Raw genomic sequence first — 17,686 nt, forward strand, 5'->3', positions numbered from 1 at the left:
TGGGAGATACGCAGTGGGTTTCTCCACTCTTACCACCAAAAATATATCCTTGGTCGGCCAGAATGAGCCATGAGTTTGTATGGGGAAGGTTGGGATAGATAGGTGAAAGTTATCTAGGGTGTATGGGCACAATTAGATGCTGATCACTTAGGTCTCTTTCACACGTCCGTTAAAAGCCACGCACATTTTTCACGGACGTGTCAAAGGTGCGTTTTGCCCTCCATGAGCCGTGTTTATGGCTCACGTGTGTTCTCCGTGTGTTATCCATGATAACACACCGAGAACGGAAACTTTCTACTCACCTGTCCCTGGCGTTGCTGTCCGTGGTGCTGATCTTCGGTCTCCGGTCCTGCTGACTCCCCGCTGCTGCAGCTTCTGGCCGCAGTGAAGTGAATATTCAATGAGCATAATGAGTGGCGGTCGGCAGCAAGTGACAGCAGCGGCAGAGACAGGAGGGCTGGAGAAGGTGAGAAAAGTTTTTGTTTTTTTTTCTCACAGACATATGTCTTCTCTCCGGTGCGTGTCACACGGAACACATCCGTGTGGTCTGTGTGTGTTACGTGGGACACGTTTGTGTTCCGTGTGACACCCATGATGCCAGAGAGAAAACGGCATGTCGGCGTGAGAAACATACGGACACACGTAAGTACAGAACAGACACACGTTCCGTGCGCAAATACTTACGTGTGTCCAAAACCATAGGAATACCTAGGTCTATGTGTGTACGTGTCTCCGGTATGTGAGAAAACTGCTAAACACGTACTGGAGACACGTGCATGTGAAGGGGGCCTTAGACTGTGTACAATGGTCATAGTTCAAGGAATATATTGGAGGATGTCAATAGATCGAGTACAAAAGTGTAAAATCCAAGTTAATAGCCTGCCTTTCTCCATTACAACTCTGTCCACATGTTGTAAAGAAGGAATGAAAAAAGCATCTATTGATTATTAATGACTAATTAGTAAACCTACTAGAGCCACCAGACCTATGGGCAATATCCCATATCTCCTATATCCTGCAATGTCATTCCATAATTACATTTGACAATATATAGATAGAAATATATAGACAACCGTTTTATCCCAGGGGGCTTTATTATAACATATCTCCCTGTACTAAACCCCACAATAATCCATCACAGTGTTAAACAAGTGGCTAAATAATGCATACAGTCTGATCTTTCATACATCTAGACTGATGGACGCTTTTTATACATCTCCTAAATGCTCCTGCAATGTAATCCATAAGAGCAGATGAGTGTGTGCAGTTATATAGGAAACTTCATTACTTTCTTTACTTTCTGGGTGTAAACTCTGCTGAGTGCAATAGTAAATGAGTAAACGGTTTAAAAAGCATTGATGGAACATGATATCTGGCAATTGTCCCAATGTTCTTCATAATTTAGAAGCTCATCCTGAATGGCCGAGAATTCGTATTGTGTCAATAATAAGAAGGGAACAAGCCGCTGCCCTACACTTCTGGCGGGGTCTTACAAACAGTAGGATCACGCAGGTAGAAATGTCACAGCCCAATACCGCATAACTGACAACTGTCATCAGGGGTAAGGACACCACCTTACACTGGATGGTCAGCGGGTCCCAGTCAATGACATATTAACACAACGTTCGCTAATCTCACACTGATTTTGGAGGTTTGATAAGATTACCACAATGCAGAATTTGTCCTGATTCTGTCTTTTTTTCTAATCCAGCATCCCTGTTGCCTCTCTGCCCCCTCTTGAGTGGCCTCTGACAAGTCAAGCCGGTTCTTACGAACTTGAGATAGAAGTACAGCCTAAGCCACACCATCGAGCCCACTATGAGACAGAGGGAAGTCGTGGAGCGGTAAAAGCCACCACTGGAGGACATCCAATTATCCAGGTAAGATTGACTCACTCTATACTATTGAAAATCGTTCTGACTGTATGTTTTTGATCAGCAGCCAGATTTCTCTCTTGAGGCGCCATTGATGCTTAAAGGGGCTATATGTCACTTTTTTTAAACTATGGGGCTAAGCACTTATCGGTAGGCAGTTGCCATGCAACAATTTATCCCGCCTCAGAGTGGTCATTGACAGTTGCAGTTGGCGAAACTCTACTTCCTGTGATGTAATGCAAAAGAGAAACTCCTTTTCTTCTGCTCTGCTCTGTCTACAGGTCATCACTGCTGAGTGACAGCCTGCTTAAGCTTAGCGCAGTGAGGAGTCGGCTATTAGTCAACATGATGACGACAGTGATGTCCCATTGAAGTTACAATACAGCATATCACTGCTGAAAAAAAATTATTAAAATTTAACTTTTACTTCAATCACTAAAATCGTGGTCAGAATCACAAACAACATAAATTGAATTAAAATAATTTGGCCCCTCTTGACAGTGGCCCAAATAACACCGCACATAAATAATTGGATTTATCTCACCAACTTATTCTCTTCAATGGAGTTTTTAGGGTCCATTAATTAGCAAGACCTCAATACAGAAGGTCTAAAAAATGTCTCCCGACGCGTTTCAATCAACTCTTCAGGGGAGTATTCAAATGCCTCTTAGGTCCCATAAAGACACGGACCTTGCATTTATATAATATGCATTTTATAACTCTGTTCAAGATAGAAATGCGGTAATTCCAAAAACAGGTACTAATTACAGAGGGCCTGTCACCTCTAAAAGCATGCACATGGTATGGACGCCTGTGCCTCTCGCCCTATCCAGGCGAGAGGCACAGGCGTCCATACCATGTGCATGGTATTACCGCATTTCTATCTTGAACAGAGTTATAAAATGCATATTATATAAATGCAAGGTCCGTGTCTTTATGGGACCTAAGAGGCATTTGAATACTCCCCTGAAGAGTTGATTGAAACGCGTCGGGAGACATTTTTTAGACCTTCTGTATTGAGGTCTTGCTAATTAATGGACCCTAAAAACTCCATTGAAGAGAATAAGTTGGTGAGATAAATCCAATTATTTATGTGCGGTGTTATTTGGGCCACTGTCAAGAGGGGCCAAATTATTTTAATTCAATTTATGTTGTTTGTGATTCTGACCACGATTTTAGTGATTGAAGTAAAAGTTAAATTTTAATAATTTTTTTTCAGCAGTGATATGCTGTATTGTAACTTTGCTGTCTGAAACTGATTTATGTAATTAATTATCCAGTGGCTATACTTATGATGTCCCATTGACCAAGCAGAGGGAAAGAGAAGGAACTACTCTGTCGATGTGTTTAATCCCATAGAAAAAAAAAAATTCACAGATAACCCCTTTAATTTTAGGTGAACCATGTAAATTATCATCATTCAGATGGTTTTTACACTTGGAAATAGGGCAAGAATGGCCCAAAGTCTGGAGCCAAGGAGAGTGTTATGAAAGGAATCCATAAGTGAACAGTATGTGCTAATGTACAGCAAGTACATGCAGGTTGGCAAAATGTAGAAGTCCACAATGGAAAATCTATATTATTGCAACTTTTCAAACATTTTTACATTAAGATTAGATAAAAAGAGGCTGGAGCAGATTTACTATCTCCAATTGTACCGAAATGTTGGTTGAAAATGTACCAAAAATTGGTGGACATGCTGTTTATTATGTGTTTTAGACACTTTTAGACTAAAGGCTACTTTACACACTGCGATATCGGTCCCGATATCGCTAGTGTGGGTACCCGCCCCCATCTGTTGCGCGACACGGGCAAATCGCTGCCCGTGCCGCACAACAGCCGTCACACATACATACCTGTCCGGCGACGTCGCTGTGACGGGCGAACCGCCTCCTTTCTAAGGGGGCGGTCCGTGCGGCGTCACAGCGACGTCACTGAACCGCCGCCCAATAGCAGCGGAGGGGCGGAGCTGAGCGGGACGGAACATCCCGCCCACCTCCTTCCCTCCTCATAGCAGCCGGGAGGCAGGTAAGGGGAGCTTCCTCGTTCCTGCGGCATCACACGCAGCGATGTGTGCTGCCGCAGGAACGAGGAACAACCTCGTTACTGCTGCAGTAACGAGATTTGAGAATGGACCCCCATGTCGCCGATTAGCGATTTTGCACGTTTTTGCAACGATGCAAAATCGCTTAACGGTGTCACACGCAACGGCATCGCTAATGCGGCCGGATGTGCGTCACGAATTCCGTGACCCCAACGACTCCGCATTAGCGATGTCGCAGCGTGTAAAGCCCGCTTTAGGCCCCTTTCACATTGCGTTTTTCTCTACGTCCACAGGTCCCGTCGGGGCATCCGTTCGGACCGCCCCTCCCCCACTCTGCAAAACGTGCTCCGGACGCATGCGCCCGACAGGGCAATTCACTGCTATGGAGCGCACTGCGTTAGCGTGTGCTCTGTTTTGTGCAATTTTGTGCACATATACGTTTCTGCAGACGGACACCCGAACGTAGACCACCTGATTTCTTTAAATGTATGTGATCTTCCGCAATTAAGCCAGTCATATTTTCTACTCAGATCTGTGTACATATGCAATACAAATGCAGCATTTTTGCGAAAGTGTGAACATGGCCAAAGTGCACCAGATGTGTCCGGTGGCCGCTTATCCTAACTCTCATCATGAAAGTTACGCTTCTGTTCTGCTGACAGTTTGGCCTTAACTCCCATATATTTATTTGGTGGCAGAGCAGCCCAGTTTTTGGTGGGATACGAAGGGCTGCTTATAAGTCTTTGTCTTTACCCATAAAGAAACCTTTATTCTACATACTCTCCACTGATGTCAATACACTTCTTACATCGGTATTCCAAGTTCTGTAAGCCTAGGAAAAAGAATGATTTTGGTTGTGCCTCAAACCAGGCATCCGTAACAGCCATGGCATCAGAAATGGTGTGAAATTTGGTACCCTTAAGGTGTTTCTTCTGGTTTAAAAACATGATAGTTGGAGGGAGCTAGATCTGGTGAATAAGGTCATGGTTAACCAGCCCAGTTCTGTCAGTTTTGCCGTGGTCGCTTGTGCAGTGTGAGCAGAGGCTTTGTCGTGCAGGAACAAGATTCACTAGGACAGCTTGCCGCGCCTTTTGGCCTTCAGAGCTGCCTTCAGTTGGTCCAAAAGTTCAATGTAATACATTGCATTGATGATGGAACCCTTTTGAAGGTAGTCCACTAGCAGCATGCCCTCTTTATCCCAGAACACAGATGCCATCACCTTAGTGGCTGATTTTTGTACCCTGAACTTCTTTGGATGAGGAGAACCACTGTGCCTCCACTCTTTTGACTGCTCCTTGTTTTCAGGGTTATACAAATAAATCCAGGTCTTGTCCCATAGTGACCAGTCCATCCAGACAGTTCTTATCAGTCCAGAAATGCTGACAAATGGACCGTGAAGTTTTCACTCGCATGCTTCTCTGATCTGTTGTCAAACATTTGGGGACCCACTTTGCAGATAGCTTTCTCATGTCCAAATAATCATGGATAAAGACACAAACACGTTCACGGGAAATCCCCATGATGTCTGCTATTGCTTTAGCTGAAATTCGCTGATTCTCCAGTATGAGGTTGTGCACAGCATTGACGATCTACAGAACAACTCTCTGTTGTCCAAGACATTCGTCATCATTGGTGCTGAAGTGGCCCGTTTCAAATTTGGCAACCCAGTTCTTAACTGTGGAATATGAAGGATCCCCCAACGTCTGCGACATATCACCATGAATATCCTTTGTGGACTTTCCTTGCAGAAATAAGAATTTTATCACTCCTCTGCTCTCAGTTGCTATGAATATCGCATTGGACTCTGCCATTTTGTTTTCCCGCGTGCATAGAACACTGTTGCCGTAAGCAACAAACACAAAATTTTGAAAACATATATTAGACACGTAAGGCTTTCATGTGATATAACATTTGTTACCATAGAAACAAAAAAAAAAGTCAATGACTTATCAGCAGCCCCTCATATAACCACACGAAAATTGCCCGCATCTTCTTTACAAATATCTTTAGGGCTCACAATCTACGGTCCCTATATGTATGGTTTGTGAAGGGTGAAAGGAAACCGGAGAACGGGGAAGAAACCCAGGCAATTACGCTGATAACATACAAACTCCTTGGGGAAATTTAATCACAGTACCGTAGCCCTGCAAGGCCACCATGCTACCTACAAATAAGCTCATACTATGATATGATGATGTGCAGGATGAATGTTTATCCAGGGTTCACATGTTGCTGTAGTGTTGTGTGCAGCCAAAAACCTTTTTACCTTGTACCGTGTGGTTTTGCATTGCATTTTTTTTGCCAGTGCTGTTTTTCTTTTTAAAAAGTGTATTACCTGCCCTTTAGGGTACAATGTCTACAACTTTTACGGGGCTGAACTCTTATCACATATGAACCCAGTCTAAAGCCAAGAGTACTAATGTGAGTTCTTATCTCTAAAAGGATCAGTCCTTCCCAGGATCAAAGTGCGTTTAATGGAAAAGGTGTGTAATTACTTTATCTTTTTTTCTAGACACAACCTGTCCGCAGCGCTCATTGGAAGTAAGGAATTGTCGGCCCTTTTTATGGCCATTTCAGCACTACCTAGCCTTTTTTCCTTGCTTATTCCATCCATGAGAGTAAACATGTGTCTTTAAATGCTCGGATGAACAAGCAGATTACTGTCATCTGGAGAGCTGTCCCCTACTTGCTGCAGACAGGTGTGAGCTGGATCCAGGGTGATGATGGGTCACTATTTGCACAAAGCGTACAACAGATTTTCAGCCCGCAGCGTAGGACAGGACGGCGATATATCTTTGTTTAGTCCGAAAAGCTGCTGACTCCCTCCAGGCTTCATCTAAAAATATCCAGAACAGCGTATTTATTTTCTTTCAAGCAACTGATGAGTGGTGTTTTCATCTCGCCAGACACAGAAACTCCCCTTCCTGTGACTGTAACCACCACTGTCACAGTCTGTCCACCTACTCTGTGACCCTGACCATAAAATGCTAGACGGACACCGGTGACACAGCCGGCTGACATTCTTATGGAACTTCTTAGAAGCCACAATTAGTCCTTAACCTCCCAAAAAGAAACAACTAGGGCCAAGCTAGAATGGCTACTTTTGAGTACCATATACTTTAGGTTAACACATGCTACTTAGGCCCCCATACAGACTAAAGCGGGCTTTACACGCCGCTACGATATCGTTAATGAACTATCGTCGTTGTCACGGTGTTTGTAATGCACATCCGGCATCATTAACGATATCGCAGTGTGTGACACTTAGGTGCGACCTTAAACGATCGCAAAAGCGGTCAAAATCGTTTGCCGCGGAGAGTTCGTCCTGAAAGAAAAAATCGTTTTCCTTTTTTTAGCAATGTTGTTCGTCGTTCCTGCGGCACCACACATCGCTGTGTGTGACACTGCAGGAGCGAGGAACATCTCCTACCTGCTTCCACCGCCAATGCGGAAGGACGAAGTGGGCAGGATGTTCACGTCTCGCACATCTCCGCCACTCCGCTTCTATTGGCCGGCTGCCGTGTGAAGTCGCTGTGACGCTGCACGGCCCACCCCCTTAGGAAGGAGGCGATTCGCCGGCCAGAGCGACGTCGCAGGGCAGGTATGTGCGTGTGACACTGATGTAGCGATAATGTTTGCTACAGCAGCGATCACACAATATCGCACATACGACGGGGGCAGGTGCTAGTGATATGGCAGCGTGTAAACCCCGCTTAAGAGACCTTATTTCATAAATTCTCATTTAAAGGCCTAAGCCACACGGCAAGAAAAACGGTGCGAGTGGAGTGCGATAAAACATCGCATTCCACTCGGACCAATATTAGCCTGTGTGTCAGCGCACATGAGCGATTATTTTCTCAGCCCTAATCGGACCGAGAAAACAATTGCAGCATGCTTTCTCCTTTCTTCTTATTGAGCACACATGCATGCTTAGCCAAAGTGAGGATGAATGTGCATGGGGGATTGGGAAGCTGTCGGCCGGACCATGTTTCTTTGGCACCTATCTCATGTGTATGGCCCAATTTAGTAGGATTTTTTATGCTAATTGTTGCAAAGGTATGGTAACATTATGTGAATTTAGCCAGGGTTTGCCGATACATGGTTGGTGGTCGGTGTCTGTGTTGGTGATGTACCACAGTCTGAACTCCCTTAGGTTATACTCAATAAGAAGCCTTTGCAGGGTGTGTAGCAAGCTATGTGCCTCCTTGCTGTTATCTTGTGGCCAACATAAGTGATTGGCTTCCTTTACTTTGTGTTTTTAACCACAGTCATGTGTACGGCCAACGCCAGACACAAGTTATGAACAATTCCTGTATTGGGCGCCTTATGAAGTCTGGCACAAAAATGTGTATGTTGCCTGGAAATAAGGGTTGGCCGACGCCAGGTGGTGATACTTTTTTTCATTACTTCTGTGGGTAACATAACAAGAGCAAGGCCAAGTGTTGTGTGCTGTGTATTTATATAAAGCCACTTGGATGCAGGCACCATAACAGCACAAAAGAGATGTGACTGAACACCGGAAGGTTCGTTAATTTCCTCTTTCTTTGGTGAGAACTCGCAGCCATCTCTTAGGTGGCTCAGTACAATAGAGGAAGGAAGTAACCTTGACGGAGAAAGGGCAAAAGCACAGTATTTGCAGCAGCTTATGTCGGAATTATGTTTCATATTTTTGGGGGGTGGAAGGGATGTGCAACCATTTTTATGCCTTTTTTTAATATTTTTGTGGATCAGGTTGTTGTTATGTATAAGCCCTTCACAACCAGTCTAAAACAGGATTAAAAGGAGGTGTCCAAACAAAAGTAGTCTTTAATTTGTGTAAAATCCAAGGTATACAATTTACTAATAAGCTTCAGTGAACCTAGGTGGATATCTGCAGATATCCAATCCTTCAAATGGCAGGACCATTTGGTTTTTTATTCTTATTCATTTTTGAGCACCATTCATTGCATGGTGCTCTACATGAGAAGGGCTTGCATACAAAATACAAATGTACATTACAATGAACAGACTAACAATGCTAGACTGGTACAGAGGGGAGAAGGCCCTATCCTTCCGGATTTACATTCTACAGGATAATGGGGAAGGAAACAGTAGGTTGGGGTTTGCGGCAGCACTGCGGGTGGTGAGGTAGGTGGCAGCGGGGTCATCGCAGGCTGTAAGTTTTCTTGAGGACATGAGTTTTCAAGTTCTGCCTGTAAGTTCCAAATTTTGGGCATAGAATTCCAGATGATGAGGGATTATTGGGAGAACTCTTGCAGGTGATTGAGTGAGGAACGAATGTGTTTGGAGAGAAGGAGGTCTTGGGAGGACTGGAGATTATGTGTGGGAAGACATCTGGAGATTTGTTTGAAGGTATGTAGAAAAAAACAAATTATGGATGGCTTTGTAGGTCTGTTCTAGTAGTAACTGGATATATTGGGGAATTGTGAGCCAATGAAGTGATTTGCAGAGGGGAGAAGCGGAAGAGTAGTGAGACACAACACAGCATTTTCTGTGTCAGTCTGACACAAAGGCCAATAATGCAACACGCCTGGCCCGGCTCACTTGAATGCTGCTCCGGAACAAATTTCCATTTCTCAGTCTCTGGTTCTTGATGTCCAATCTTCAGTGCTTGACCATGTAGATCAATCGTCTTTGGGTGACAATGTTCAGTCTTCGGGTCCCTCTTGTGACGATATTCAGCATTCGTGTTCCTCTGGTGAAGGTCTGCTGTCTTCGAGTTCCTCTGGTGACAGTATGTGGTCTTCGGGCTGCTCTGGCTTTGGTATGCAGGCTTTAGGCTCCTCTGGGCTCAGTGCGCTTTCAGATGCTTCCCTTGCAGACAACATGGGTCTGCTCTGCTGCGCAGACATCTGTTCCCCTGATGTTCTTTGTGCCAACTATGTCTTCCAGCCTTTTGTATTTGGTAACTGCGCCACAGTGGTCACTTGACTTGGTGTCTCCTTCTAACTCCTCCCTCAAGGAAACACATTCCTAACAGATTGGTTCCTGGTGACCCAGGTCCTCAGGCAGATAGTGATGATGGTGCACTAGTGCCATGGGGCACTGAATCTGAGTATCTTCTTGTGAGCACCCTCTAACATTAGCACATCATCAGAGCAGGGTGTGAAGGAGACTGGCTGACTGGTTCATTTCAATAACTAAGGCAGCCTTCTTCTCTGTCTAATGAAGTGAAACAAAAACAGGATAATTGTGGTATACTCTGCGCTGTTGTACAAAGTATCACTCCAAGTAATAAAGCAATGTGGGTGGTTTATTCTACGCATTTCGAAGAGGTATCCCCTCTTCTTCCTCAGGAAAATCCACCAAACAATCAAGTCAACAGTCAGCAAGTCCCCTATACACTCATCATATGCCGACACTACAAATTCTCTCATATGCTGAACAAAAACTCAAAATGAACAAGCTGAACAAGGCACCAGACCAGATTTCTTTAAATTGAGGCACATTTGATAAATTTGTGTACTGAAGCATTTTTTATTTTACACACACATTAAGGTCTATTGTTTTAATTAGACAGCCCCTTTAATTCTCTTTATATCATTGATTATTCACAGCCTGAATGAACAGTGTGATCGCAGCTTCAAGTCCCCTAAGGAAACTAGCAGATTCAATAAAAAGTGAAAAAAAAGTTTTAAAAAAGATGAAGGAAAAAAAAACCCAAAAGTTCAAATCACCCCCCCCCCTTTTCCCCCTTTTGTCCCATTGAAAATAAAATAATTTAAACAAAAAAATTACACATTTGGTATCACTGCTTTCAGATATGTCCAATCTATCAAAATATAAAATAAATTAATCTAATTGGTAAGCAGTTTTACCATTTACTAAATAATGTATGTCTGGAACACCAATGGTGTGAACATGGTGCAAGACTCAAAAACATAACTATACAATAGGATAAAGAGTTGCAGACAAGTCACAATGTATATGGGAATGATGAAAAGCAGAACTGCTATGAGAATACTAGACTGAAAAATACAATAAACTATCTGAAAAAAGTGAAAAACATGAAAATGGAATATGCAAAACTGCTATGAATAATAGGAATATAAGAGATGTTTAGCCATTGTATTGAGCAACGCAAAAGAGCCCCAAACCAACGCCAAGGTAATCTCTATTTTCCGGATCATGTCCTGGATCATGACACTACGTATTGGAGAATCATACTGTCAGGTCAGTTTTACCATTTAGTCAACATGGTAAATAAAAAAAAAACAAAAAACAATTGTGGAATTGCACTTTTTTTTGCAATTTGACTGCACTTGGAATTTTATTTCCCGTTTTCCGGTACTCTATATGCTAAAATGAATGGTTTCATTCAAAACTACAACTTGTCCCACAATAAAACAAGCCTTCATAACGAAAAAATAAGAATGTCATGGCTCTTGGAAGAAGGGGGGAGGGAAACGAAAACAAACAAAGAAAATGGTAAATGGCAAGGTCATGAAGGGGTTAAGGAGGTCCATCTTCCTTGTTCAGGTAGTTTTTACCTTTACAAGACCTTAAATTTTGGCAAGACTGAATGAAGTTAAAGATGACCGCTGGTGGTTAAATTGAGTATAATCCTCGCTCAGTCCTTAATCAATGGCTGAAATCACTGAGCAAATTCCCATTTTGTTTACCGAGTTCTCGTAAGGTACCAGGAAAGAATGACCCCCTTGTTGGTCTGGACGGCGAGTGTTCGGCTGCCAGCGCGCCTCTTGTTCCCTCCAGCCACAGACCGGATCACGTCTGTTCAGGGTTATAATATCAGACCCAATTATGCAAAAAAAAATTAAGAAAACGTTTCAACAGAAAAATAGGATCTTTAAATCCCAAAATAGGGTCTGGAAAGGTAGACATTACGTCTGGCTTTTCTTTGCTTGTGTGGCAAATGTGACTCAGGCTTCTTGGTTTCTGTCCAGCTAGTCCTGTGTACTCTTTATAGATGTTTTTATTGTGAATAGCACACCTTTTTAATGCAAATAATTTCCTTCCCAGGTGTTGGCTGTATTATTAAATGTGTATTTTTTTGTGTTAATATACATTCTATTTCTGGCAAAAAGAAAAAACCTTAAATGTTTTCTTTTTATTAAAAAAAAATGGAATTTTGCTTTTTCGCCCTCGCGAATTGAGTTAGTGCCGTCCTCCTATCATCCCCATATAATCTTGGTTGTTTGTTTTTGTTTTATCTGCTCCATATTATTTTACGCACAGATGTATCGTGACCCAGGCAGGTGGTGCAAGGAGGAGGTGTTGAAAAATGGAAGGGTGTTCATGTCATGTCTGTTAGCCCTTGAAAATAAATTCATTCAGTTTGGTAAATGTTAGCGGATGAGTTCAGTGGTGCCGGGGCGCGCAGGAGGGATTTTACTGCTGGGAGACAATTTTCCAATATTATTTATGATCATTAATTATTATTGCTTTTCAACCATAGACTATCTCTCCATTTCTGTAGTATATTATATGATTTCAATATCATGTTTCCCCAAAAGTAAGCTGTAGCAAGAATTTTCAACATTTTCGGCGTAAAGCTTAAATATAAGCCCTACCCTGAAAATAAGCCCTAGTCGCGGTTCAATAATGAAGTGTCCATGCAGCTAAAAAAGTTAAAAAATACTACAGGACACTTCATTATAGAAAGCAGACACCCCCAAAAGAGAGAAGAAAGAAGAGAGAAGACCTCGCAATCATACTGACTAAACGTCGAATGGAAGGACCTGCGGTGGAACGCACACCCTCACATGTCAGATCACACACACAATCACACATCAGATCACACACCCACACACATCAGATCACACACACATCAGATCACACATGCGCACACACATTAGATCGCACACCCACACACATCAGATCGCACACACACATCAGATCACACACACATCAGATCACACACGTACACACATCAGATTGCACACCCACGCACATCAGATTGCACACCCACACACATCAGATCGCACACCCACACACATCAGATCGCACACCCACACGCATCAGGTTGCACACCCACACACATCAGATCACACACACAATCACACTTCAGATCGCACACACAATCACACATCAAATCGCACACACACATTCAACACATCCATCGATACTGATTGCTTCTGGCCGGCAGACGATCCTAGGATGCAGTGCAGTGGAGCACACAAAATTCAGAGAAATATGAACAAGCATAACTGCTTTATGATACATAAGGAATGAAAAATACAACTAGCCATATGAAAAATTGAAAACATTTTTAAATGTGACATTGCCTAACTGCTGAGGTTTATTTGAAAAAAAAAAAAGAGATATTTAGCTAATGTATAGATCAATTCATTACTGCCCCATAACCAACTTCACGGTAATTTCTTATTTATGGGGTCCCTAACCAAATGTTACCTCTATATGCGGTTAAAACCTGCTTGTGTGTATGGGTACCTAACCAACCATGCACACAAGCAGGTTTTAACCGCATATAGAGGTACCATTTGGTTAGGGACCCCATAAATAAGAGATTACCGTGAAGTTGGTTATGGGGCAGTAATGAATTAATCAATACATTAGCTAAATATCTCTTTTTTCAAATAATCCTCAGCAGTTATGCAATGTCACATTTAAATTTTTTTTCAATTTTTTATATGGCTAGTTGTATTTTTCATTCCTTATGTATCATAAAGCAGTTATGCTTGTTCATATTTCTCTGAATTTGGTGTGCAGCTTTCACTTCATATAGATTGTGTATTTTTTGGCTAGCACCCTGTTCACATTTACAATGATGTTCCAGCAGTCTTTTTGATTGTATTGCAGTGGAGCACACGGACCTGCAGTGGAACGCAAGGAGGATCTGGCGGGGATCGCACATTCCACGCAGGTCCTCTATGCGCTCCACCGCACTGTCTCCTAGGATCGTCTGCCGGCCAGAAGCAATAGGTATCGCCGGATGTGGTGAGTTGTGTGCATGTGATCTGATGTGTGCGTGATCTGATGTATGTGAGTGTTGGCCAGAAGCAGGGGAGTACCATGTGGAGCATACCTGCTGGGAGCGCCCGCCGAAGATTGCAGGAGGACCTGGAAGCAACGCAGACTTCCGGGGTCTGGTAAGTATAATTCTCCTGAATCAACTGTGTTTCCCTGAGAATAAGCCCTATCCCAATAAAAAGCCCTAGTGCATTTTTCGAGGCAAAAAAAATATAAGACAGTGTCTTATTTTTGGGGAAAATCGGGTATAATTTATATATACACAGAAAAGTTCCGTATCCTTGCCAAATGAGGTTGGACATAATTACCGTAACTGTTTTGACCCCTCAAGAATTATCAGTGGCTGTCATCTGACCATCTGGACCACCAGCAATGCCAAATCTTCATGCCATCTTGGGATAGACAAATACGTTCTTACTGGTGTCCTTTCATTGCGCCCAGTCTTTTCTTGGGAAATTCGTTAAGCAAGTGCATCAGCCAAAAACAAGACTTGGAGCTCTCGGCATTGGAAGAAGTAAACTTCTGGGATCACTTTATGATCTAATTGACAGATGATAAAGTTGAAATATGTACAGTGTTTTGAGAAGTCTTTTAAAGCAAATGCCCAGTTATAAGCTAAAAGTTGCACATAAGTCATTCTTTATTTGTGATGTGTACCAGATCTTTGTTTTCATATGTGTTGTTGTACATGTGTTGTGGAAAAAAACACATATTTAATAAAAAAAAAAAGGGAAAAAAAGCCTTTACCTGCTGCGAGCAATGATGTCACATTCTGGCAGCCTGTATACAAAGACTGGTAATAGACCATTGTAGTATCACATTCAATTACTACAGGAGTTTAATGGATTATTCACATAAAAGAAAAACATGTTTAGCTACATTCCTAATATCAATACATGCAACTCAATAATAAACTTAGATTTTCAAATGTGCTCCGATCCTCATCTTCCCATTCTAAAGCGGGCTTTACACGCTGTGACATTGCTAGCATCGGCTAGCGATGTCGAGCGCAATAGCACCCGTCCCCGTCGTACGTGCGATATTGTGTCATCGCTGCCGTAGTGAACATTATCGCTATGACAGTGTCACTCGCACATACCTGCTCTGCGACGTCGCTCTGGCCGGCGAACCGCCTCCTTTCTAAGGGGGCGGTTCGTGCGGCGTCACAGCGACGTCACACGGCAGGCGTCCAATAGAAGCAGAGGGGCGGAGATGAGCAGGACGTAACATCCCGCCCACCTCCTTCCTTCCGCATTGCCCGTGGACACAGGTAAGGAGATGTTCGTCGCTCCTGCGGTGTCACACGGAGCGATGTGTGGTGCCACAGGAACGAGGAACAACATCGCCAATAAGCATTAAACGATTTTTTGTTTCAGGACGACCTCTCCGCGGCAAACGATTTTGACCGCTTTTGCGATCGTTTAAGGTCGCTCATAAGTGTCACACACTGCGATCTCGTTAATGAAGCCGGATGTGCGTCACAAACACCGTGACCCCGACGATAATTTATTAACGATATCGTAGCGTGTAAAGCCCGCTTATGGCTTTATCATCTTATAATCAGTGCTGTGTGTGAAGCAGACTGACTGGCTCATTTCAATAGCTAAGCCAGCCCCCTTCTTTGTCTAGATATCAGCTGAGATAGTGTAGAGTGGCACAGGGTGTTGTCATGGGCAAGGTGTAGTTCTCTAATGCCTCGGCATGCTACATGAAACATGGGGTCCTAACTAGGTGTGTGGACTTGTCTCGTGAGGGCGGTACACCCGTGCCGTGTTGGCTGCATATTGCCCGTATCTGGGGCTGGCCAGGACCAGTTGTTAACCAATTCGTTAAAAGAGACCATCAGTTCATAAAACACAATCTTAACAGTAACTTCATAACAACTGTACATAGAAGGTAGCGGGTACATGTCTATTCGCACGTTTCATTATCAACACGAAATATCTCCACCAACAGTCCCTCCACTCCTTCCATCTTAGTTGCTCCTGTCCTCAGTAGTCCTGCTAACATCACAGTACAGATTGTGAAAGTCATCCTGTCCTCCCTACAAGGTACTACATCCTGTTAAAGATGCAGGGCCTACCCCCAGGGACCTGGAAGACCAGTGCCGGTAATATCAAAACACATAAACATCCCCAGTTTCCCTCTCCCAATCAATGGTGATTGACTAGTTTGGGACCAAATGGATGGCCACCCAGTGGTGGAGCCGATCCAGTCCACTAGATAACAACTGGGGGGGGGGGGAGGGAGACAGCAGAATAGTCTGTAGTGACAGTTGTAAGAAACGGACTTGTCTGCGGACGAGGTCGTGGACCAGTGACCTAGCTGGCGGAGAGAGGTTGCCAGGGATGGTACGACGAGGTACCGCAGGAACCATAGCACCGACGGGGCACAGGACCCTAGGTAATGCGAATGCTTCAGGCTACCTGACAAATATCTGCATAGTGAGGGGGACCATCCAGGACCTCACTGACCCAAGAATCCGGGGGAATCAGCAGTAACGAGAGAGCCAAGCCGAAACAGAACATCGACCCTACAGGGTTCACACTGCCCGCCGTATGGACCAGAGACTGAACGACAAACAGAAGGGGACCCATAGATGTTCCAAGCCACAGGGTTTCCCCAACCAGTGAGAGGTGCAGTGGAAAGAAGCCACCAGGTTACCACACTGGCACTGGGACTAAAGGTACCAGGAGTTGAAACCAGCTGTCCTCAGTGAACCACCATTACCACCACTGTGAGTAAACACCAGTTGCACTGCATTCCCATTGTGTAGTCTCCCTTCTTTCCACGCCAAACTCCATCATTCACCCCTTGGGGCTCGCCCTTACTTGCAGAGAGCCCAACATCCAAGCTGCCATCACCACCAGCCCCAGTGGTAATAGACTTTGCAGCAGCGGCTCCATCTACCTAGCCGCAACATGCAAGTGGCGTCATGACATAAACTCTCTAATCTCCCCTGTATATAACCCCCTTTTCAAGCAGCCCCCAGAGTCACGGAAGCGGGCATCGGCCATTACACACCCGTGACACAGCATCTCCGTACATATACGGCCCGGGACCGAGTACCCCATAGCCCCGGGATATATACTGGCGTGTTTGAAGGAGGAGGAGGGAACAATACCAGATGAGAGAGACTAAATATTTTAGTAAAGTGAATAGTGGCAGTCAGGGCAAGCAACTGAAGGAGATGTGAGGGAATAGGTTCACTGGTGCAGGTAGTAAGGCGAGAAGATACAAGGAGTCTTGTAACTTCTTCTGTGACCAATTTGAAAACAGAAAATGCGCTAGATGAAGTGCAGGGGAGATATGAATACATGATATTAGGAGACTGGGAGAAAATTTCCTGTTGTATATGGTCAATTGGCCAGATTGTTGGTGCTGAGGTTGATGGTTGGGGCCTGCACTCTTGGACCGAGGAGGGAATGAAAAGTGTCAGCGTCGTTTAGTATTGTTGGATAGTGAGGTGATGAGGCTACTGAAGTAAGATTGTTTAGAGAGCTGAAGGGCAGAGTTGTATGTTTTAAGCATAAACTTATAATGGATCAAATGTTTGGCCAGATTGGATTTTCTCCATAGACGTTCAGTGCACCTGGAGCACCACTGGAAAAAACGTGTTTGTAGCGTATGCCAGGGCTGCCTCCATCTGTGCCGAGTTGTTCTGTGTATAGGAGGTGCAGCTTCATCCAGGGCATGGGAAGATGTTTCCAAATGAAGAAAATAGAATCTAAGGATATGTGTGCATTAGAATTGGATTTTTCTTAAGAAAAATCCGCACCCTCTGGCAGAATACGGCACCCGCGGAAAAAACTGCATT

The 17,686-nt window shown here is 43.9% G+C and overlaps 1 protein-coding gene across 4 annotated transcripts in view; it reads left to right on the plus strand.

Moving 5' to 3' along the window:
• Nucleotides 1-17,686, plus strand: part of NFATC2 (nuclear factor of activated T cells 2) — a 207,475-nt gene that overhangs the window by 72,259 nt on the left and 117,530 nt on the right. For all 4 annotated transcript variants that reach the window (XM_075350594.1, XM_075350593.1, XM_075350595.1 and 1 more), the window contains exon 3: nt 1,712-1,880. In XM_075350594.1, the coding sequence (XP_075206709.1) occupies nt 1,712-1,880 (169 nt within the window). The remainder of the gene's footprint in view (nt 1-1,711; nt 1,881-17,686) is intronic.

This window comes from Anomaloglossus baeobatrachus, chromosome 5 (genome assembly GCF_048569485.1).
Source record: "Anomaloglossus baeobatrachus isolate aAnoBae1 chromosome 5, aAnoBae1.hap1, whole genome shotgun sequence".
Classification (NCBI taxonomy): domain Eukaryota; kingdom Metazoa; phylum Chordata; class Amphibia; order Anura; family Aromobatidae; genus Anomaloglossus; species Anomaloglossus baeobatrachus.